The sequence below is a fragment of the Panthera uncia genome, chromosome C2 (genome assembly GCF_023721935.1).
Source record: "Panthera uncia isolate 11264 chromosome C2, Puncia_PCG_1.0, whole genome shotgun sequence".
Taxonomy (NCBI): domain Eukaryota; kingdom Metazoa; phylum Chordata; class Mammalia; order Carnivora; family Felidae; genus Panthera; species Panthera uncia.
In genome coordinates this window covers 1,872,749-1,894,901 of record NC_064810.1, presented here as the reverse complement: position 1 = coordinate 1,894,901, position 22,153 = coordinate 1,872,749, and the positions used below count along the sequence as shown (strand labels likewise).

The following is a 22,153-nucleotide window of genomic DNA, read 5'->3' as shown; positions in this document are numbered from 1 at the left end:
TGCTCCCCACATGCGATGCCCCGAGCGGGTCCCCCGGTCACGGTGCTGCCCACATGTGATGCCCAGAGCGGGTCCCCTGGTCACGATGCTCCCCCCATGCGATGCCCCAAGAGGGTCCCCTGGTCACGGTGCTTCCCACGTGCGATGCCCTGAGCAGATCCCCTGGTCAGGTCACACGGGGCTGGGAAGTGTGTGCCCTGTCAGGGCCCCTGCAGGTCACATGGCATTGGGCAGTGTGGCAGGGCAAGTGGCCAGGAGAGGGGTACAGTCTGCCACACTCAGGCCCCGAGAGCTGAGGAGAAGAAGGGACGTTTATGACTTGGAGTAGAAGAATTCAGACACGTGCGTCCCGAGTGCAGGACAGGGAAGCAGCAGCAGGCGGGGGGTGGGGGGTGGGGTGGGGGGAGAGGCCCACAGTCCCCGCTCCCGGCCACACCACCTCCCTGAGCAAGGCGGGAACCCTCGGCCCCCAGAGCTGCTCCGTGAAGGCAGAATCGCGCTGTGGCCGCTTCCTCCGTGGTCCTGGTCCCGAGACTTACACCTGATGACGAGTTTGAAAGCCCCCTGAGCCGGGCCCCGCAGAAGAAGGACAGTGGGCGTCAGAAGCACACAGGGCCGCGGGCATCAGGTGTGTCGTGGAGGGTGCACAGCTCCGGTCCTGTCCCCAGGGGCCTGGATCATCACCGGCGGCTCCCACACGGGTGTGATGAAACAGGTGGGCGAGGCGGTGCGTGACTTCACGCTGAGCAGCAGCCACAACGAAGGAGAAGTCGTCACCGTCGGAGTGGCCACGTGGGGCACCGTGCACAACCGTGAAGACCTGATCCACCCCTCGGTGAGCTCGGCGACCTCTCCTGGTGGGCGGCGTCAGGGGGGGTGACGGGTAGGGCCCCCTGGGTCTGCAGTGGACGGGCCGCTGCCTGGACACCAGGGTAAATGCAGCACGGAGGGGAGGACCCTGGACAGGGGTGCAGGAGACCGGGGCTCACGCCCAGCCGCACCACAGACCCTGATGGCCAGGGCGAGCGGCTGACGTGGCTGGACCCCCTTGCGATTACAGGATGGGTCCACGTAAGAGCCACCACGGGTCTTAGAAACACAGAAACGACTTAGCAGAAAGCAGGGGCGTGGCCGCCTCTGCGCGGCCAGAGAGTGTCGCGTTCGATCCCAAAGCCTGACCTCTGAACCCTGTGAACCCGGCCTTCACAGGAGCCCTGAGCCCAGGCGCCACCGTGCTCTGGTTCTGGTAGTCATTACCGAGCCACCCAGGCGCCCCCCTTCCCTCCGGTTTCTGATCCGCGGTCCTCATTTCCTTCTGGGCCTTGGCTGGCAGCTCCTCAGTGTCCAGAGCTATGGATGCTCTGCCGGCACGGCTAAGACGGTCGAAGCTCGCTCTGCACCCCCCTACTCCCGTCTGGCGTCACCAGGCGTGCCTTTGCACCTGTGCTCCTACCGCAGTCTGTTCGAGGCCCCTCGGACGTTGTCCCTCGTGTCCCCAGCGTCCTTCCGGTCTCCGCCCGTTGCCCGGTTCCAAGGCCATCTCCACATTTGTGCCAGTTTCTTACGGTGACGCTCCACTTCCTGATTGTCAGATCTGTTCCGGTTTCCCGCGGCCGCTGTAACAGACGATCGCACACCTGGTGGCTCAGAGCCGCAGAAATGTGTTCTCTCCCCTTCGGAGCCAGGGCTCCGGATCGGCCTCGCCTGGCCCGGATCCCGGTGCGACGGGGCCCTGCTTCCTCCGGAGGCCGGCGGGGGGGCAGCCGGTCCTTGCCTTCCGGTGGCCGCTGGCTTTCCCCGGCCGTGGCCACATTGCCCCGATCTCTGCCTTCACGGTCACTGGGCTCTCCTCCTGTTGTGGTCAAATCTCCCTCTGCCTCCCTCTCTGAAGGTCGCTGTGGAGACATATAGGACCCACCCGGATACTTCAGGATAAATCTTCCCCGTGTTACGATCCTTAACTTAAATCTATAGGGGCTCTTTTTCCAAATGAGGGAACGTTCACAGCTTCCAGGAATGAGGACTTCGTACATTGGGGGTCACTTTCCAGCCTACTAGGCCCCCATTTCTGGCACTCAAGATGCAGAACTCTCTGTCTGTCTGTGTCTGACTCTCTCTGGCCGTCCCCAGGGCGGCTTTCCTGCCGAGTACGTCATGGACGAGGAAGGCCAAGGGCACCTGACCTGCCTGGACAGTAACCACTCCCACTTCATCCTTGTGGACGACGGGACCCACGGCCGCTACGGGGTCGAGATTCCCCTGAGGACGAGGCTGGAGAAGTTCATATCAGAGCAGACAAAGGAAAGAGGAGGTGAGGGAGCCCCCATGTGTCTGCTGTCCCTCAGGTCATATATAGACCACCGGTAGTCACTCTACACCACAAGCACGGCTCAGTCTGGAAATAGCAACGTGCATAACTCGGCCCTGACGTGTCTTCCCTCGTGGGTGAGATGGGCCAGGTTCCAGGACACGGGAAGGGCAAATGCACAGGATGTGAGGGGCGGAGAAGGGACCGGAATAGCAGCAGGTCCTAGCTCTGTGCCAGGTTGGGCGGGCCCCTTCAGAGCCACGGTGTTCAAGCTTCACTGCACGTCAGAGTCCCTGGTGTGTGGGGAGAACTTGCTCTTCTCCGTGCTCAGGTGAGGCTGAGGCTGCCGGCCCGGGGACCACGTGAGAGCCCTGCTGTGTCCCAGAGAGCCTAGGTGGGGGTGCGGGGCCGGAGACACCAAGGCGGCACGTGGGGGGATGTTTGTTGCCCCGGGGAGATTTCTGAAGTCTTTGTAGGTGCCCTGGCTGCCGGATGGATGGGGGGCTCAGGGCGAGGGCTGAGCGACGGGACAGAGGAGGGAGGTCCCGATGCTATGCTCCCCTGCCATGTATGTGGTGCCTAAAGCCCACCTGCTTGGCGTGCGCAGATTTGAGGCTCCACGAAAGGCAAGCCGAGGAAAGCAGGCTGGTCGGGGTGGCCTCTGAGGCAGACAGCCCTGCCTTCGCCTGCACCCCCAGAAAGGGAACAGAAGTAGAAGGTGGACGAGCCATCTCAGGGCTCGAATTTGCTCTCATTACGTAGAACAGGCAGATCGTCCACTGACGGCCGAGCGTCAGCTTTTGAAAACCACTCAGTACCAACTGCCTGTCTCCATCGATGCCTCTGGAGCTGGCGGGAGGTGGGCAAGAGGGCCCCAGGGGGAAGGTCTGGGCCCCCGCATCCCTAATTCGGGGTTCATGCTTCGTCCTAGGAGTGGCCATCAAGATCCCCATAGTCTGTGTGGTGCTGGAGGGGGGACCGGGCACACTGCACGTGAGTACTGGCCTGTGGGGCGGGGATCTGAGGTGCAACCCTGCTGCAGGGGGCGCTCTGGCCCAGAGCCCCGTGACTGGCACCCCAGCGGGGGTCGTTGGCAAGGGGGAGGGGCAACGAGAAAGAGTGGTGACTGTGGGTGGGAAGGCAGCCTTCGAGGAAGTACCCTGCTGCAGGGTGGGGGGACACTGGCTCCGGGCCTGGGTGGCTGACCAGTAGGAGGGGCCCCAGGGGGACCCGCACGGCACCTTCTTGCAGGACCCCAGGGTGGCCACTCTGCACAGTTCTCGAAGTGCTGGCCCTCGGGCACCCCAGCCCCATGGGACTAGCAGCTGGACATAAAGCAGGTTCCTTGCTTGTTTTAACACATTCTCCTTGATGGAGGAAGGCTGACCGCAGGGACACGTGATGCTATTATAGCCTGCAGGTTTGGGGCAGGAGCAAGGACATTGCATTTATGAGACTGGAGGAGATGTGTGTTCATGCTTAGGAATGGCAGGAGGGCTCCCCCGTTTCAGACCCAGTCCCCGGGGGACAGGAATGCATCTGGTCCCCTGTCCCCTCCCCATGCGGGGTTCTCTGCATGGAGGCCCCGCTCCCTCACGCCCAGAGCACGGTGCCTGCTCATGTGGAGGGTGTCCTTCCCGCGGGGGTCCGAGTCCCTTCCTGAAGTTGACCTCGTGCCGGGTGTCCAGGGGTCTCCTCGTGTGGCCCTGGTCTCACCCTGGGCCTTAACGAGGGAGCGAAACCACAAGCCTGCAGCACGGTCTCCCGGGGATGGCTCCCTCAACCACACACCCGTGGGCCGAAACGCTGTAGGGCTCCCGTTCCGGTGGCCACGGTCCACCTGAGCAGTAGGCCTGAAGGAGCCGGTCTGTCAGGCGGATGCCCCTGTGTCAGGATTAGCGCCTTTCTCCCCCAGCAGCGGAGGCTGCCAGACTCAGTGTTTTCGCTTCATTTCCCAGTAGCCCCGTAGCCTTGACGCTGAGATGCCCGTGGTTCAGGGGTCAGAGCGGGGCGGGCACTCGGGCCCTGGGGCTCACCGTGGGCCCCTGCGTTTCAGACCATCTATAACGCCATCACCAACGGCACCCCCTGCGTGGTGGTGGAGGGCTCGGGCCGCGTGGCCGACGTCATTGCCCAGGTGGCCGGCCTGCCCATATCTGAGATCACCATCTCCCGGATCCAGCAGAAGCTGAGTGTGTTCTTCCAGGAGGTGTTTGACACCCTCACTGAGAGCAGGATTGCGGAGTGGACCAAGAAGGTAGGCAGACAGGCACCTGCTGGCTCCCAGACGCCCTTAGCCTGGAATCAGGACCAGGGCCTAGAAACAGAGACCCCACGGGCCTGGAGCACACATGGATGTGATCTTGGAAGAGTGGGGGGCTTTGTGCCAGGTGGGGGCCCAGGGTGGACGGAAAGCCCTCAACTGAGGCAGCACGTTGTCCCGCCCAGGGGGAGGGCATGTCTTGAACCTCTGTCCCCAGAACTGCAGGCTGGACTGGGGAACGGACGGGGCTGACAGCACAGCCGTTTGGGAGCGAGGACTGCCTGGGTCGGGGGGGCAGGAGGCGGCTGTTGAGGCCAGCGCAGGGCAGAGGGGTAGAGAGCGAGCTTCAGGCAGCGCGGGGGCTGCCGGGTGACGGCCATGGGATCGGGCACAGCCTCCAAGCCTGGTGAGCCCCAGGCCGCCCGGGCAGATTAATGGGGGCGTTTGAGCCCTGGCAAGGCAGGGGGGCAGGGGGACCGTGAGGCGGTAGGGGCCTGAGCGTGGCTCCTGGGGGCCGTGGGGTGTCTGCGCGCCCCTCAGGGTGTCTCAGGGTGTCTGCCGAGCTGGAGGCGTCGGCAGGCGTGAGCCCATCCTGAGGATTCGCAGGTCCGGTGAGCGTTCCAGGGGACCCCAGCCCCGGTCTCCGGGGTGTTTGGGAGACCCAGTCCCCGGGGGCAGGCTGGTTATACTGCCTGGAAACAGGGAGCCTCAGGACATCAGGACATCCTCCTGAGGACCGGGCGTGGCCCTCATTTCAGGTGTCCTGCTGGTTCTCTCTCGCCCTTTGGTTCTGGGGTAATTTTAGGTCCGTAGAATAGTTGCAAAGGTAGTAGAGCCCTTCTGGCCAACCGTTACCCAGCCTGTCCCGAGGGTCACATCCTGCAGAGCTGCGGTCAGAACTGAGAGACGAGCCAAAGCTCCGCACTGTTGCTTTTGACGTTGGTCTGCTAATGTCCTATCTCCGTCCCGGGATCCAAATCAGACTCTACCACATTGCGTTTAGCCTTTCCCTTTCATTATGCGCCCCCCTCCTTCCTCCGTCCTCCTTCCTCCTCCTCCCCCTCCTTCCTTCCTCCCTCCTTCCTTCTTTCCCTCTTTCCTTCCTTCCTTCCTTCCTTCCTTCCTTCCTTCCTTCCTTCCTTTCTTCCTCCCTCCCTCCTTCCTCCCTCCGTCCTTCCTCCTTCCTTCCCCTCTCCCTCCTTCCTTCCTCCCTCCCTCCTTCCTTCCTTCCTTCCTTCCTTCCTTCCTTCCCTCCCTCCCCTCCCCCTCCTTCCTTCCTCCCTCCCTCCCTCTTCTCTCTCTCCCTCCCTCCTCCCTTTCTTCCTCCTTCCTTCCTTCCTCCTTCCTCCCTCCCTCCCTTCCTTCCTTCTTTCTTCCTTCCCTTCCCCCTCCCTCCCTCTCTTCCTTCCTTCCTTCCTTCCTTCCTTCCTTCCTTCCTTCCTCCTTCCTTCCTAAGCCTGACGCTATTTAGCCAGCCACCAGATTGCAAGGATTTTCTAGAACGTCACCACAAACATTGGAAGAGAGACTGGGGGCTCTGGGGGTGGGCGGGCAGGCAAGGTGAGGAAGCGGGGGAGGAGTCTCAAGTTCAGCAGTGTCGGGCGTTCTGCAGACAGTCTCGTGGTGGGCGGAAGCCCTTACACTTGGGTGTGTTTCCTCCCGGCAGACCTCTCGCACACGTGGTGTATTTGGTCCTTACACGTCTTCGTCTTCACTGTGGGGAGGCGAGGTGGTGGCCTCGTGCCGGGGCGCCGGCTGTGTGTCCGGGGCCTCGGTTCTGCGGCTCCCCTCGAGGAGGCGGGGGGCCGCTCGTCACCCCAAACCTCACCTGGGTCGTGTCGGTTGCAGATCCAAGACATTGTGCGGAGGCGGCAGCTGCTGACCATCTTCCGGGAAGGCAAGGATGGCCAGCAGGACGTGGACGTGGCCATCCTGCAGGCCTTGCTGAAAGGTGAGGGTCGGGCAAGGTGGGGCGGAGGGAGAAGTGGAGGGGAGGTGCCCGGGGCCCCGCGCTTGGAGGCACCAAGAGGCCCACCCCTGAGTCAGAGGCACCGGTCAGAGGGCAGCCGGGGGTGGGCCACGCCGGGCCCAGCTCACGGCCCCGCCAGGCAGGTGGGGGCCTGCGCCGGGGCTGGGGGTTCGGGCTCCCTTCTCCGACTGCCTTCCTCAGCGGAGGCCGGGTGCAGCCGCCCGAATGGTCCCTCCGTGGGCATCGCAGCCGCCCATACAGTGTCAGGGAGGGAAGAAGGCCTTGGGAGGCCTGCTGTTGACCTGCGTGCTTGCTCGTGTGCCGGCGCTCCCACGGCCCCTCCTGGGCGATGAAGCTCCCACAGCGGCCGCCCCTGGGCCAGCCCCTGGCCTGCCCTCCGCCCCACGCTCCCCTCTCCCTCCGGTTCTGGGGGACGGCGGGTGCCCCTGCCCCTCCCGCTGTGGACGACGTCCCCACGCCAGGAAGCCGTCATGCTGGCTCTTCACCCCCGAGGGACGCGGCCCGGGCGGAGCAGGGCGGCAGGAAGCTTTGCCGGGAGAGGGGGGCAAACCTGGGCTTGTTCCGTGGCCTCCTCCTGACAGAAGGACTCGGGATGGCACGTAAAACCTCACGGAGCCAGTGAGACGGTTAAAACCAGGACCGGGGCTCTCATTTGAAGACCCCCGTCCGGGGAGACACAAGAACCGGGAAGAGCCGGTTGAATAGACTCAGAGCAACTGTGCAGGAGCCGGGACGCCACCGTGGCCCCTGCGGCCCCCGCCACCAAGGACGCCGAAGGCCGGGAAGCCGCTGTGAAGATCCCCGTGACCACAGGGGTTCGACAGTGTCCGCTCGTGGCACTCGACCCTCCTGTTCACAGACGGGGCAGTGAGAGCGTCTGTCCCCTCTTTGCCTTCTTCGGTGAAGGGACCACGGAGCAGGAAGAGAGACGCCAGGCTGCCACGTCTGGGAGGTGGTGACGAGGGGCCTGGGGCCCTGAGCGGGGGCATCCCTGCACAGCGCCAGGGGTGGGGGGAAGGACCCCTGCTCACGGCCAGGACGGAGCCCAGCGCCTGCTCTCTGAGTTCAAGAGCAAGTGAAGATATGCCGTGAATCGTGGTTTCTCCTGGGTGCGGGGGGAGCTGAGCGGGGAGGGCGTGCGGGCCTCTGGGCTGTGGGAATGTTTCGTTTCTCATTCGTGGCGGTGGTTACACAGGTGTGGCCGTCGGCCAAAAGTCACGGTGCCTCCCACGTGTGCCGGGGGCGGGGCAGGTCCTGGGGGAGAACGAGGGCATCTTTATTTCTGGAAGCCAACACAGTGTAATTGGTTGTTCAGGGGAGAGGCGGTGGGCCTCTGGGAGAAAGTGGCTCTCTCTTTATTATGTGTGTAATATATGAAAACAATAGAAATACGTATGTGGTTTTTGAGTAACAATCCCCTTTAAAGGTTTATTTATTTATTTTGAGAGAGAGACAGAGAGGGAGGGAGAGAGAGGGAGTGAGCAGCAGTGGCAGAGAGAAAAGGAGAGAGAGAGAATCCCAAGCAGGCTCTGTGCTGTCAGCTCAGAGCCTGATGGGGCTTCAACTCGTGAACCGCGAGATCATGACCTGAGCCAAAACCAAGAGTCGGATGTTTAACCGACTGAGCCACCCGGGCACCCCAATGACAACCCCGTTTAAAAATCAACTTTATCGAGGTTATGGTTTAAAGAAGGTGACGTCCCCCATCCTGGGTTTACTGCCGGATGCATTTGAGCGGGTGCGTACCCTGCAGACTGATACAATCCAGATACAGGACAGCTCCCCCCACCCCCAAGAGCTCCCTCGTGCCTCTGTGTGCCTTGGGTAACCATCTGTCTGCTTTCTGTCCTTGGAGACGGTTTTGCCTGTGCTAGAAACTCACAGAAATGGAATCATACACTCGGTGTTCTTTTGTGTCTCGCGTCGGCTCAGAGCAGCACGTTTGAGATTCTTCCGCGTGGGCGTGTGTCAGAGCTCTGTTCCTTTCTACCGCTGAGTGCTATTTCACTGCGCGAAGGTTAGGGTTAGCTCGCTTCTCCACCCGCCTGTCTCTGAACCCGAAGGCCGCCTCCGGTGTGGGGCTCCGATAAAAGCTGCAGTTTGTTCCCGTTTCTCTCGGGTCCACATCTACGGGAGTGGAATTATGGTTCTCTGTGGCACGGGCACGTTTATAAGAAACCACCCAACTGTTTTCCAACAAGATGGCACCGCCTTCCCTCGTTGCCAGCCGTGGACGTGGGCTCTAGCTTTTCTGCGTCCTCACCGGCGCTTGGCAGGGTCAGCGTTTTAAACCGAAGCCGTCCTAGTGGGTGTGAAGTGACAGCTCGGGGTGGTTTGGATCTGCGTCTCTCTGATGGCCCGTGACACGGCGCGTCTCTTCCTGGGCTTGTTGGCCGCGAGTTAGCATCCGGGGGACGTGCCTTTCGGATCGTCTGTCCGTGTTTGTTTGGTGGTTTGTCTTCTCAGTTTCGAGTTGCAGGAGCTCTTGAAATACTCTGATAGGAATCCTTTGTTAGAGAGATGCCCTGGGGAGATTTTCTCTTGGTTCCTGGCTCGCCTTCCGAGTTCCTTCAAGTTGTCTTTGACGAGCAGAAGGCTTACATTTTACTGGAGTTTCATCTGTCCATTTTGTCCTGTCTGGTCCGTGTCCTTCGCACCCCAGGAAATCTTTAGCTGCTCTGTGGCTGCAGATCTTGTCTCGTGTTTCGCCGTGGAAAGTCTGCAGGCAGGGCCTTTATGTGGAGGTGTCTGGGGCACATCTCAGCTTGGGTCTTGTGTGTGGTGTCAGGCGAGGGTCCAACTTCCCTTTTCACTTCCCCAAATAGCAGCCCATGCTTTAAGGTGTGAAACCTGCCAGGGAGAGCAGGAACCAGTTGGGAAAGCCGCTGTAGAGCCTGGGTGGGGCGGTGGTTCTGCAGTCAAGGTGAGAAAGGAAACTGACGGCATATGCAGTGGTGACTTCCGAGGGTTCGTGCAAACACGCCTGCCTTTCAGACACCCGTGTCTTCTGTAAGCGCTGGGGCCAAGGGGCTTGACCAGGAGGTGGGGGCGGGGACGAGCCAGAGTGAGGCCGAAACCCGGAGATTCTCCGATTCCAGCACTGAAAGGAAACGTGCTTTTCACAAAGGTGTGTGCGTGGTGGGGATTCCGCCACTGGGCACACGGAGACACCGCGGTTGGTGACAAATCCCTCCCTGTGTGACATTATCAGATGGCAGGGAAGTGGCTCTGAGACCCAGACGGAAGCCTCCTGACACGAGTGCTCTTGCCTGCAGCCTCTCGGAGCCATGACCACTTTGGCCACGAGAACTGGGACCACCAGCTGAAGTTAGCGGTGGCGTGGAACCGCGTGGACATCGCCCGGAGCGAGATCTTCACCGACGAGCGGCAGTGGAAGGTAGGGCTCCTGGGCTGCCCCGTGGAGGGCCTTGTTGGCCCCCGGAACAAGGCCAGGCCCTGGAGGGGGGCCTCTGCCCGACCCCAGCCCTTCCCCCGGTGGAGACAACGGCAGTCCCGTCTCCAGCGGCCTGGCCATCAGGGTGTGCGAGGCCTGCCCCCCACGGTGCTCTCTCTCAGCCTTCAGAGCTGCACCCCGTGATGACGGCCGCCCTCATCTCCAACAAGCCCGAATTCGTGAAGCTCTTCCTGGAGAACGGGGTGCGGCTGAAGGAGTTCGTCACGTGGGACACCCTGCTCTACCTGTACCAGAACCTGGACCCCTCCTGCCTGTTCCACAGCAAGCTTCAGAAGGTGCTGGCCGAGGAGCCGGAGCGGCCGGTCTCCGCGCCCCCCGCCCCCCGTGTGCAGATGCACCACGTGGCTCAGGTGCTCCGGGAGCTGCTGGGGGACTTCACGCAGCCGCTGTACCCCCGGCCCCGGACCGGCGACCGGCCGCGGCTCCTGCTTCCCGTGCCGAACATCAAGCTAAACGTGCGTGCTGGTGACGTGGCCCCAGCCCCACTTGGCCCGTGTGCTGGGCCACTGCTATGTCCTTAGGGCTTCTTTTTTAAAGAAATTGTCCTTTATTTTTATTGGGAAAGAAATATGCTCCATTGTAGTCTGCCAGGGCCCCCATAAAAAAATACCACAGACCGGGCAGCTTAAACAAGATATTTAGTCCCTCATGGTCTGGAGGCTGAAGTCTGGGCTCGAAGCATCGCGGGGCCGGTTTCTAGGGGGGCCTCTTTTTCTGGCTTGAGGACAGCCGCCTTCCTGCCACGTCCTCACGTGGTCTTTGCTCGGCGTGCAGGCAGAGAGATACGGAGAGCAACGGTGTCCCTTCCCCTTCTTACAGGGACACAGGTCCCATCAGATCAGGGCCACAACCTATGACCTCATTCAACCTTAATCACCTCCAAATACGGTCACTTTAGGAGCTGGGGCTTCAATGTATGAACTTTGGGGACATGTTTTCATCCATTATTCTCCCTTTCTAAACATTTCAGACAGTACAAAAGGTTATGCAGGGAAAATGATCTCCTTCGTGCCTTGTACCCCCAGTCCTGGCCACCAGGTGAAATTGGATTTTCATGTGGTCAGGTCAGCAAGATTCCGCCATATTGCTGTGAGGTGCCCAGCATGTGCACTGCCACACAGGAGCACGGGAGAGATTGTTTTCTAGTCTCCGTCCGTGTTTGATGGGAATCTTGACTCATCTCTGTGTTAAGTGCGAGACTGGCTTCTGAATTTATGTTAGCAAGTATCCGTCTCCCAGTGCTTTAAGCTTTTTAATGTTTCTTTTTGAGAGAGAGAGAGAGTGCATGAGCAGGGGAGGGGCAGAGAGAGAGGGGGACAGAGGATCTTAAGCAGGCGCCAGGCTCGGAGCTGTCAGCATGGAGCCCGACGCAGGCCTCAAACCCATACACCGTGAGAGCATTACTTGAGCCAAAGTCAGACACTTAACCAACTGAGCCACCCAGGCGCTCTGTTACCAAAACATTTTTAATCCTATTTTGATCTCAACTTGATTGCATTGTAACATGTGTTTACTATGATACTGGATTATGTTGCTGATATTTTCATGGTTTTTGCATCAGAATGTTTGAAGCTTTGATTGTGGTTTTATTTTGGGGGCTGTCTTTGTCAGGTTCTGGTATCAGCTTGATGTTGTCCTTGTGAAAACCATTGGGAAATCTTCCTCATTTCTTTGCTCTGGAACAGTTTATGTGGCTGGAACTCCCTGTTCTTACAGATCAGCAGGCTCTCCTATGAGTCCATCAGGGCTCAGTGCCTTTTTCAGTAGTAGCTCTGAGGATTTTCTCAGTTACTTTTCTGATAATTGATCTGTTGAGCTTTTCTATGTGTTCTAAGATTAGATTTGGGTTTTTCTCTTCTGCTAGAAAATTACCCGCTTCCTTGAGTTTTCAAATTCATCCATCGTCCCAGGTAGGCTATGCCTGACTCTGGAGAAAGACGTGGCTGTGGCTTGGTTTTGTATATTCACAGTTCTGCATTTCTTAATTAATTCCAGCATATTTAAGATGCCCTTTAAGAAGGTCTAAAGTGGAAGCTTACAGTTAACTGTGTCTATAACTTAATTTGTCGATTAAGTTTTTAAAAATATAAAGATAAGCTTTTAGGAAATGTACAAAATGACTTGAAGGAAGTGGAATTTTGTGCTTGATGTGGGAAGTTGTTCTCACCTCTGGTAATTATTTCCAGACCATCTGAGTAGATGTTTACTTACTGATCAGCCAGGAAGCTGGATTCCCATGTGACTGTGTAAATTGAGTGTGTCTGGGGGCGAGGTGCCCTCCTGCTCACAAGTAATCCTTGTCTTGTTCAGCAACAATTCCTTGTTGGTCTTCTCTGCAGGCGACACTGTAGGTTCCCTTGAGGAGCTCACTGCCACGAATCTATAACAGACTCTGTGTTGGAAGTTTACCTCACAGAAAAAGGCTGGATGCCGTCAGCTAAGATGAAGGAGACTAGAAGTTCCTGGTGTGTAACGTGAGGCTACAATTGTTGGCAAAGGAGTTAGCTGGGTTTTCCACTTTCTGAGTGTTTCCACATGTCTCCAGAGTGATGGTCTTAAAACTCCAGTGTACACGAGATTGATCTAAAGTGTTGCTGAAGATGCAGGTTGTAGGGCTCACCCTCCAGGAACAGTGGTTCCAGAAAGGTGTGGAGCTGGGCTCAGGACCTGCATGCTCAGCAGGCACACCCAGGGATGCTGAAGCTAGTGGGGACCTAGGAGAGGTTCTGAATGTCCACTGCTCACCAGGTGCAGGGAGTGAGTCTCCGGTCCCTCTACAAGCGTTCACCAGGCCACGTGGCCTTCACCATGGACCCAGTCCGTGATCTTCTCATTTGGGCCATCATCCAGAACCGTCGGGAGCTGGCAGAAATCATCTGGGCACAGGTAACCAGACCTGTTTCTCAGCACACACGGCTACACGTGGACTAGTGACGGGGCTTCAGCCAGGGAGTGTGGCCAGAAAGCCAGTGCCGACAGCAGGTGGAGGAGCACGTGGCCTTGGAGGGAGGGCGGTGGGCGTCCATGACCCCAGAAGAGACCCAGGGTGCCCAGTGGTGGAGAACAGAGAATTTGGCTCAGGCAAGGAAAGAATTTTAAGAAGCTGTGCTGCCTCCTGCCATTCTGTCCAGGGGCTGAGCTCAGGGGGCACACACAGCTGGGAGGAGCCGCCCTCCATGGCCCACACGGGGGGTTCCGGTGGGTCGGCACCTGTGCTGTGGCCGTCCTGTTCACTAGACAGTCTGGAGGCAAGTTACGTCCCCGGCGGCACTACATCTCTTTCCACTGACCGTTAGGGGTCTCAACAGAGACAGTCTGGTACTTAGATGGGGGAAGAGCCCCTTTCCGAGCCACCTGAGAACATCGGTCAGCAGCTCCCTTGCCACTGGGCCCGTGGGCAGCTTGGTGGTCATGACGGAGGACATGCCAGGTGGGGCCTGAAGCCAAGTGTTGTGGACCCAAGTCTCTCACACGTGGTTCTCCTTTACTTCAAGCAGATTCTCTTCTTAAAACAAAGTGTCATTTTTTCTCAGAGAGGTCCCCTACCTCTCAGTGTTGGCCTTTCCAAATTGCTCTTGTGGAACCGGTCCCCTCCCCAGTGACACCAGCAGAGTGGCATAGGTGGCTTCCTACCTGGTCTGTGGTTCTGGGGGTTTTGCCCTCTCCCAAAGTGTGTGGTGGGTCCGTGGTGGAGCTGGGCCTGACCGTGGCCTCAGGCGTGCTCTGTGGGGCAAAGTGGATGGGAGGCCCAGAGATTTCCAGGCTCTGCCACCGGCCCCTCGTCCTGGGCCAGTGCTGCCTTCTGACCAGGCAGTGCTTTGAGAGCTTTCCTTGAGATTTTCTTAACATCCCTGGTGCCGCTGAGGCAGGGCGCCCAGAGCCTTGTGGGGTCTTGCGTGGACCTGGTCCCATTTCTGCCCTTCAGCCCCATGCCGGGGGTTGACCAGATGCCCAGGGAGCGCTGAGACTCATGCCTGATCAGGTCCGTGCTCCGGGTGGGTGAGCAGACCGCTCCCACTGGCCAGTGCGGGAGCCTGGGCCACCAGCTAAGGCTCACCTCTAGATCTGGGGTGACCCAAGTGATACAGACAGGAGCACAAGTAATCAGCTAGTGGCCCATGTGTCGCGGGGCCTCTGTTCTCATCACCCCTGGGCAGCGTGTCTGGGGTTCCCGGGCTGGACCACCCAGGTTCTCACTGTGGCCTCCCTGGTGCCCAGAGCCAGGACTGCATTGCCGCGGCCTTGGCCTGCAGCAAGATCCTGAAGGAGCTGTCTAAGGAGGAGGAGGACACGGACAGCTTGGAGGAGATGCTGGCGCTCGCTGACGAGTATGAACACAGAGCCATTGGTGAGTCCACAGGTGGCGGCCTTGGGCCACGGCTCCCCTCCTCACATGTCACCCCAGGATCCTCGTCCCTGGCCTCCACGCCCAGTTCTGTCCAGACCGTCTCATCGGCTGGGGCTGCTCCCTGACGCTGTGCCCCGGCGTCAGGGACTAGGACCCTGCTGCCATGACACGATCTTCCTCGTCCCAGGGGTGTTCACCGAGTGCCACCGGAAGGACGAGGACCGAGCTCAGAAGCTGCTCACCCGCGTGTCGGAGGCCTGGGGCAAGACCACCTGCCTGCAGCTAGCCCTGGAGGCCAAGGACATGAAGTTCGTGTCTCACGGAGGCGTCCAGGTGACGTGCTGCAGGCTTGCTTCCAGGAGGAGCTGTCCGTGGTGCTGCCGGTGTGGGTGCACACGGGTCCCTGTGCTGTGGGGACCCGGGGACAGGCCTGGGCCTTGGTCCTGTGCTGCGGGCCGACACACCCTCTCCACTCCCTTTGCAAGTCAGCAAACTGGTGCTAAAAGAGACCCCCTGGGGGGGGTCCCCTACCTGGGAGCCTACAGTCCTCCGCGCGGCCCCAGCCCTTACCTCCGGGAAAGACTGGCCCGGCCCTGCCCACCCGAGCCTCTTCCTCTGCCGGAAGATGACGGGGCCTGTCCCGTGCTGCCCACCACGCTGCGTGGCTGGGGGCTCCGAGTGCTGTGTTTGGGGCATGTGGGCGTGTGGCGCCGAGCAGACACATTGTTCACCCTCAGGGCTGGGGCACGGGGGGTGCCCACCGGCCTGAAGCTGCCTCCTCTGTCCACAGGCCTTTCTAACCAAGGTGTGGTGGGGCCAGCTCTGCGTGGACAACGGGCTCTGGCGGGTGATCGCGTGTATGCTGGCCTTCCCGTTGCTCTATACCGGCCTCATCTCCTTCAGGTGCCAGCCTGGCCGCTGGGCTGCGGGGGGAGGGACGGCCCTTCCTTCCCAAATGTGCTTGCTGGGGGCAGGTCACACCTGTCTTGGTGGCTGCCACCAGGTCCTATGGTGATAGAGAGGCATGCAGGCAGGAGGCAAGGGGGGAGGGGTCTCTCTGTGTGCTGAACACCTACCATGCCAAGCACCAAAAATGGGCTAAGCACTGGCCCTGCCCTGAGCACCTCTTTGCACTGAGTGCTGGCCCTGCCCTGAGCACACTCCCTGCCCTGAGCAACCCCCTGCACGGAGCACACCACAGCCCTGAGCACCCTGTCTGCACTGAGCACCCCTGCCCTAAGCACCCCTGCCCTAAGCACCACCTGCCATGAGCACCCCCTCTGCACCGAGCACACCCCGGCACTGAGCTGGCCCCTGCCCTGAGCTCCACCCTGCACTGAGCACCTCACCTGCACTGAACACTCCCCCTGTCCTGAGCACCCTCCCTGCCCTGAGCACCTCCCTGCACTGAGCTCCCCCATGCCCTGAGCAACCCCCTGCACTGAGCACCCATCCTGCCCTGAGCTCCCCATGCCCTGAGCACTGGCTCTGCACTGAGCATCCCTGGGCCCAATATTCATTTTCAGTCCTGGTGGAACCAGAGACAGGTGCTCTCAGGGCCCTCCCCGTGCGGGGCCTTGTGGTGGAGCCCCCATGTGGCTGTGTGTGGAGAGTCTGTGGGCTGCATGGATGCCCGCTGTGCCCAGGCCCGTCTCTGCCGTGTGACAGGAACACACCGGCACGGCGGCCCTGCTCCTTAGGGGAGGCAGAGGTCCTTTGGGCCCCAGGCCCCTCACAGCCCACCCCCCTCCCGTCTGCATCTGCCCTGCAGGGAGAGGAGGCTGCAGGCCGGGCCGGGTCTGCCCCGGGTCCGAGCCTTCTTCAATGCCCCCGTGGTCATCTTCCACCTCAACATCCTGTCCTACTTTGCCTTCCTCTGCCTGTTCGCCTACGTGCTCATGGTGGACTTCCAGCCCACACCCTCGTGCTGCGAGTACCTCATTTACTTCTGGCTCTTCTCCCTTGTGTGCGAGGAGCTGCGGCAGGTGTGCCCGCCCAGCCCCCTTCCCCGCTTCCCTTGGGTCCCCAGCCCCCGTGGCCTGTCCACTGGTCCCTATCCCCACCCGAGTCCCCCGGCACTGGAACCCGCGGCTGGCTCACCTTCTCCGTAGGCCCACGGCGGGCTAACCGGGCACCTAGACGCTGCAGTCAGGGTCCGGGGTGGCATCAGAGTTCCCCGGGAGGCAAGTGTGGGAGGCGGCGCTGTCCAGCTGGCTTCCCCTCTGGCTGTGCCGCCTCCTGGAGTCCGACCCGCTCCCAGGGGGCAAAGCCCCAGATCGGAGGGTGGGTGTGCCCTCCTCCCCGAGGGGGGCCTTCTGCCCCACCCACCCAGCTGCCGGGGACCGGGGCTGCCGTGGTCCTGCTTCTCTGGGTCTTCTGCGGAAGCAGGTGGACAGGGGTCCTGTGGGAAGCTGGCTCACACAGACAGGAGGGGGTTGTCCCTGCCACACACATTTGTGGACTGAGCAGGGCTGCGGTGGGTCGGACGGTGGGCTCAGGGCCGCCTGGCGACACCTCTGCCTGGGCTCCTCTCCCACTCTTCCTCGACCCAGGGTACCTCGACCCAGGGTACCTCGACCCAGGGGACGGTGGGAATCTGTCCCCTTCCTGGCTAGCCTCACTCTCCGGGAAGGAGGGAGTGTTTTCATTGCTGCTGGTGAGGTGGGTGAAGATAGCCAGACCCCTAACCTCGTCCTCTCGCAGCTCTTCTATGACCCTGACGAGTTCGGGCTGATGAAGATGGCCCTCCTGTACTTCAGTGACTTCTGGAATAAACTGGACATCGGTGCCATCTTGCTGTTCATAGCAGGACTGACCTGCAGGTGAGCGGCCTGTCTTCTCTGCGGCTTCCCGTCTGCGGCTGCAGCCCGGCGGGCTCACGTCCCCTCTGGCCATGTCTGCTGTCTGTCTGGGGGACAAAATCTGCCCTGAGCAAAGGGGAAGTTGCCAGAGCTCCCGCCCCCTCAGAGGGCTGCGCACCTGCAGCCCAGTGACTCCGCCTCCTGCTGGGGCCCCGCCCACTCCCCTGCCCATTAGGGCCACGGGTGTCCCTGCCTCAGTCCCTCTCTCCATGAGGCAAGAGGGACCAGCCCAGCCCTGCTGCTTCCCAAGAGGCCCGCACGGCCCACCTCCCCTGCCCAAGGCTGGGCTTCTGGACCTTTCTGGATAACACCTCCCTGGAGGCACTGCTTCATGAGCTCACACCCTGTTTTTAGTTCTCTGGGGTCCGGGGGCCTCCAGAGCACACGTGGGCTTGGTCAGGTGAGCGGGCAGCTGGGGACGGGCTCTGGGAGCGGTGAGCTCACGGGTCCTTGATTCTGCCTGGGGGCCAGGCTCATACCAGCGTTGCTGTACCCCGGGCGCATCATCCTCTCTCTGGACTTCATCATGTTCTGCCTCCGGCTGATGCACATTTTCACCATCAGTAAGACACTGGGGCCCAAGATCATCATCGTGAAGCGGATGGTAAGGGGATCAGGGGGTCCGGACGCCAGTTGCAAGCGAGGTGCTCCAGGGCTCGAGCAAAGCGCGTCCCTGCTTTGCCTTTGGGCTCCCAACCCCAGCCTGCCCATCGCAGGTCTTTGCCTGTATGTCCCCTCTTCCAGACAGCCTCCCCTGATCTCCACAGCTCATTCCCGATCCCTGTTACAGCTCCTCTCACTCCCTCCATGGGTCACAGTCATACCCAGCCCCTCCTACACATCATGCCCAGCACCCTATTAGGATGTGCGGGCAGGCCAGGGCTGTGGCCCCAAGTGTCCCTGTCCAGGGTGACAGCAGCTCCTCCCACCACCGCAGAGCACACAGCCCGAGTATGGGGGGCAGCGGGAGCGTGTGGGTGCGCGGCTGCAGCTGGTGCCACCCTGTCTCTGCAGATGAAGGACGTCTTCTTCTTCCTCTTCCTGTTGGCGGTGTGGGTGGTGTCTTTCGGGGTGGCCAAGCAGGCCATCCTCATCCACAACGAGAGCCGGGTGGACTGGATCTTCCGGGGGGTCGTCTACCAGTCGTACCTCACCATCTTCGGCCAGATGCCGGCCTATATCGACGGTAGGACACGGGTCCCTGACGGCTCCAGCAGGGGTGCCTGGAAAGCTCCCTGAGGGCCGGGAGGTGAGGGGCGGGGAGTGGGGTGGCTCCCCGGGTGCCCGTGTGGCAGGAGACCCAGTGCACGTGATGCTTAGTTGCGGTTGGGGGGGGGGGTTGGCATCAGCGGGGGGGGGGGAGCCTGGGCCGTGGCTGAGATCTGGGGTGGGCCGAGGGTGCGGCCTGGGGCTCTGACACCCCTCCCCCACACCACATGCCACCCTGTCCCTCCTCCTCCTCCTCTAGACGGAGAGAATCCTTTCTGTACGCTGAGTTTTTTCTTTTCGGCTTCATCGAGATAGAACACCTAATAGGAAAAGCTCACCTGTTTGAGGTGTGTGCTTCAGTGGTTTTCACTGTACTTACGGAATCGAATTTTAGAACATTTGCATCACCCACCAAAGACACCCACCCCCCTTAGCAGTCACTCCCCGTGCCCCCAGCCGTTGGCGACCTCTAATCTGCCTTCCCTCTATACAGTCTGCCTCTGCTGGACATCTCGTATGAACTGGATGATCTTTGTGTCTTGCTCTCTCTTAGCATGACGTTTTCAAGACTCAGCCACATTGTAGCCTGCGTCAGCATTTAGTCCCCCTTTGCTGTTGTTAAACAATGTTCCATTGCACGGACAGGCCACATTTTGTTTCTGCATTTGTAAATCGGTGAGCTCCTGAGTTGTTTCTGCCTTCTGGCTGTTATGTATAACATTGCTCGGAATGGTTATAACAGTGATGTTTCCAATTATGTGTCTGTGTGGACGTGTTTCCCTCCCGCTTGGATGAAGGTCAGGCAGTGGAATGTATGCCTGCTGGGTTGTGTGCTGTCTTTAGCAGTTTGACAAACGGCCACACTATTTTCTACAGCAGCTGCACCATGTTTCACGTCCCCACCGCAACAATACAGGGCCCAGCCCTCCAGATTCGAGCGGGCTTGTCACTGTTGTCTTTCTTGCTTCTGGCCATCCCAGTGGGCACGAGACGCGTCTCATTTCCTTGATGGCAAATGTGCTCGTGTGTTCACAGAGCTGTTCACGTGCCTTCTTTGGAGAAACATCTGCTCCTATCGGCCCATTTTTCAAGTGGGTTATTTTTCTTTCTTCCTGAGTTACACGGACGCCAGTCCCTTCTCGTGCTTCTGACTTGCAAATATGTTCCGCCATGCTGCAGGCTGTCTTGTCCCTTTCTGGATGGTGTCCTTTGAAGCACCAGGTTTTAATTTTGGCGAAGTCTACCCCCCCAGTCGCTCTGGTCACTTGGGCTTTTGCTGTCGTATCTCAGAACCCACTGCCTGACCCAAGATCGTGACCATTTATGTCTGTGTTGTTATTCTAGAAGTTAGAATAACTTCTTACTTTTGGCCTTTGAGCTATTTACGTTAACATTGTAAACAGTGTGAGGCAGGGGTCACTCTTCTGCATGCAAATACCCAGTTTGTTGAAATCCCCATTGAATTGTCTTGGCCCCTTGTCAAAAACCAATGGACCATTAATGAAAGGGTTTATCTACAAACTCTCCATTCTGTTCCATTGATCTGTGTGTCTGCCCTTGGGCCAACACCACACAGCCTGGTGAGTGTCACTTTGTAGTAAGTTTTACGATTAGGACGCTTCAGGCCTTCAACTTTGCTCTCCTTTTTCAAGATTGCTTTGGCCTCCAGGTCCCTTGGGTCCACACACATTTTTGGATCAACCTCTCAATTTCTCCAAAAAGCATCTAGAACTTTGACGGTGAACGTGGGATGTCTTTCTGCTTATTTAGATCTTTAACTTCCTTCAACAAAATTTTGTAATTTCCCGGGTCTAAGTTACGCTTCTTTTGTTAAGTTTATTCCTAAGTGTTTTACTCTTTTTCATATTGTTGTAAAGAGAATTGCTTTATTCATTTTATTTTTGGATTGTCTGTTGCTAATGTATAGAAATGCGCTGTATGTGGGGTGCCTGGGTGGCTCAGGGTCATGATCTTGCAGTTTGTGAGTTCGAGCCCCGCGTCGGGCTCCGTGCTGACAGCTCAGAGCCAGGAGCTGCTTTGGATTCTGTGTCTCCCTCTCTCTCTGTCCCTCCCCCGCTTATGCTCTGTCTCTCTCTCTCTCTCTCAAAAAAAAAAATAAATAAACATTTAAAATTTTTTAAAATACACTGTATTTACATGTCGATCTTGCTGAGGTTCTTTATAGCGCTACCAGTTTTTAGTGGATTCCCCGGGATTTGCTGTACAGGAGATCGTGTCTTCTGCAAATAGAGATATTTTCACTTGTTCTTTCCCATCTGATACCTTTTACTTGTTCTTGCTGAATTATCCTGGCTAGAACCTCTGGTACAACATTGAATAGAAGTATCCAGAACAAACATCTCTTTGTGGTGCCTGATCTTAGAGGCGGGAGTTTTTTTCAGTCTCACTATTAAGTACGAAGTTTGCTGCGGGTTTTTGTAAACGTCCTTCATCCGGGTGAAGAAGCTCCCTCCCACCCCTAGTGTCTTGATTGCTCTTATTATAAAAGCGGGCACGATTCTGTCAAACGCTTTTCCTGCACCTGTTGAAATGTCTGCATGATTTTTTGTTCTTTATGCTACTAACACGGTGTGTTCATTAACTGATTTTCAGATGTGAAACCGGTTCTGCCCTCCTGGGACAGACCTCACTCGGTCACGGTGTGTAACCCTCTTTATGTGATGCTGGATTCAGTTTGCCAGCGTTTTGTGGAGGATGTTTGCATCTATGTTCATAAAGGGCATTGGTCTGTGGTTTCGTTTCTCGTAATGTTTTTGTCTGGTGTTGGGATCAGGGTGACACTGGCCTCCTAGCACGAGTTAGCAGTGTTTCCTCCTCTCACTATTTTGGAACACTTTGTGAAGGATTGGTTTTAATTCTTCAAACGTTCAGGAGAATTCACGAGTGAAGCCACCTGGGCCTGAACTTTTCTTCGTGTGAAGTTCTGAAATTATTACTTCTGTCTCTTTCCTTGTTCCAGGTCTGTCTGGACTTCCCATTTCTTCCTCAGTCCCCTGTGGTGCCTTGCCTCTTTCTAGGACTTTTTGTCCATTTTTTCTACACCATTTACTTTGTTAGCACACAATTTTGTAGTATTTCCTTACAGTTCTTTTTATTTCTGTAGGGTTGGTGGTGATGTTCTCTCTTCCGTTTATGACTTTAGCAATTTGAACCTTTTTTCCCCCTTGATCAGTCTAGGTAAAAGGCTGTAATTTTGTTGGTCTTTTCCAAGAACCAGATTTTGGTTTTATTGATTTCCTTTATTGCTTTTGTATTCTCCATTTCACTTATTTGCATTCTGATCTTTATTATTTCCTTCCTTCTGCTTGCTCTGGGTTCAGTCTGCTTTTCTTTTGTCTTAGTTTGCTAAAGTGGAAGGTTGTATTACTGGGGTGCCTGGGTGGCTGAGTCGGTTAAGTGGCCGACTCTTGATTTTGGCTCAGGTCATGATCTCATGGTTCATGAGATCAAGCCCTGTGTCGGGCTCCGTGCTGATAGGGTGGAGCCTGCTTGGGATTCTCTCTCTTCCTCTCTCTCTGCCCCTCCCTTGCTTGAACTCTCTCTCTCTTTCAAAAAGTGGTAGATTATGTTATTGATTTGAGCTCTTCTTTTTTAAAAACGTTTTTAAATGTTTTTATTTATTTTTGAGAGAGAGAGAGAGAGAGAGAGAGAGAGAGAGAGGGAGAGAGCAGGGGAGGG

The 22,153-nt window shown here is 58.2% G+C and overlaps 1 protein-coding gene across 11 annotated transcripts in view; it reads left to right on the top strand.

Moving 5' to 3' along the window:
- The window catches only part of TRPM2 (transient receptor potential cation channel subfamily M member 2), a 54,768-nt gene that overhangs the window by 17,104 nt on the left and 15,511 nt on the right, over window positions 1–22,153 (top strand). For 10 of the 11 annotated variants that reach the window (XM_049627731.1, XM_049627728.1, XM_049627730.1 and 7 more), the window contains exons 6-20: window positions 669–835; window positions 2,131–2,311; window positions 3,240–3,301; window positions 4,365–4,565; window positions 6,420–6,522; window positions 9,837–9,958; window positions 10,138–10,491; window positions 12,785–12,922; window positions 14,255–14,384; window positions 14,572–14,717; window positions 15,175–15,287; window positions 16,156–16,369; window positions 17,088–17,206; window positions 17,717–17,849; window positions 18,260–18,431. In XM_049627731.1, coding sequence (XP_049483688.1) covers window positions 669–835; window positions 2,131–2,311; window positions 3,240–3,301; window positions 4,365–4,565; window positions 6,420–6,522; window positions 9,837–9,958; window positions 10,138–10,491; window positions 12,785–12,922; window positions 14,255–14,384; window positions 14,572–14,717; window positions 15,175–15,287; window positions 16,156–16,369; window positions 17,088–17,206; window positions 17,717–17,849; window positions 18,260–18,431 — 2,355 coding nt within the window. Of the gene's footprint in view, window positions 1–668; window positions 836–2,130; window positions 2,312–3,239; window positions 3,302–4,364; window positions 4,566–6,419; window positions 6,523–9,836; window positions 9,959–10,137; window positions 10,492–12,784; window positions 12,923–14,254; window positions 14,385–14,571; window positions 14,718–15,174; window positions 15,288–16,155; window positions 16,370–17,087; window positions 17,207–17,716; window positions 17,850–18,259; window positions 18,432–22,153 lie in introns of those variants that run through there. The other variant, XM_049627735.1, reaches the window with a different exon arrangement.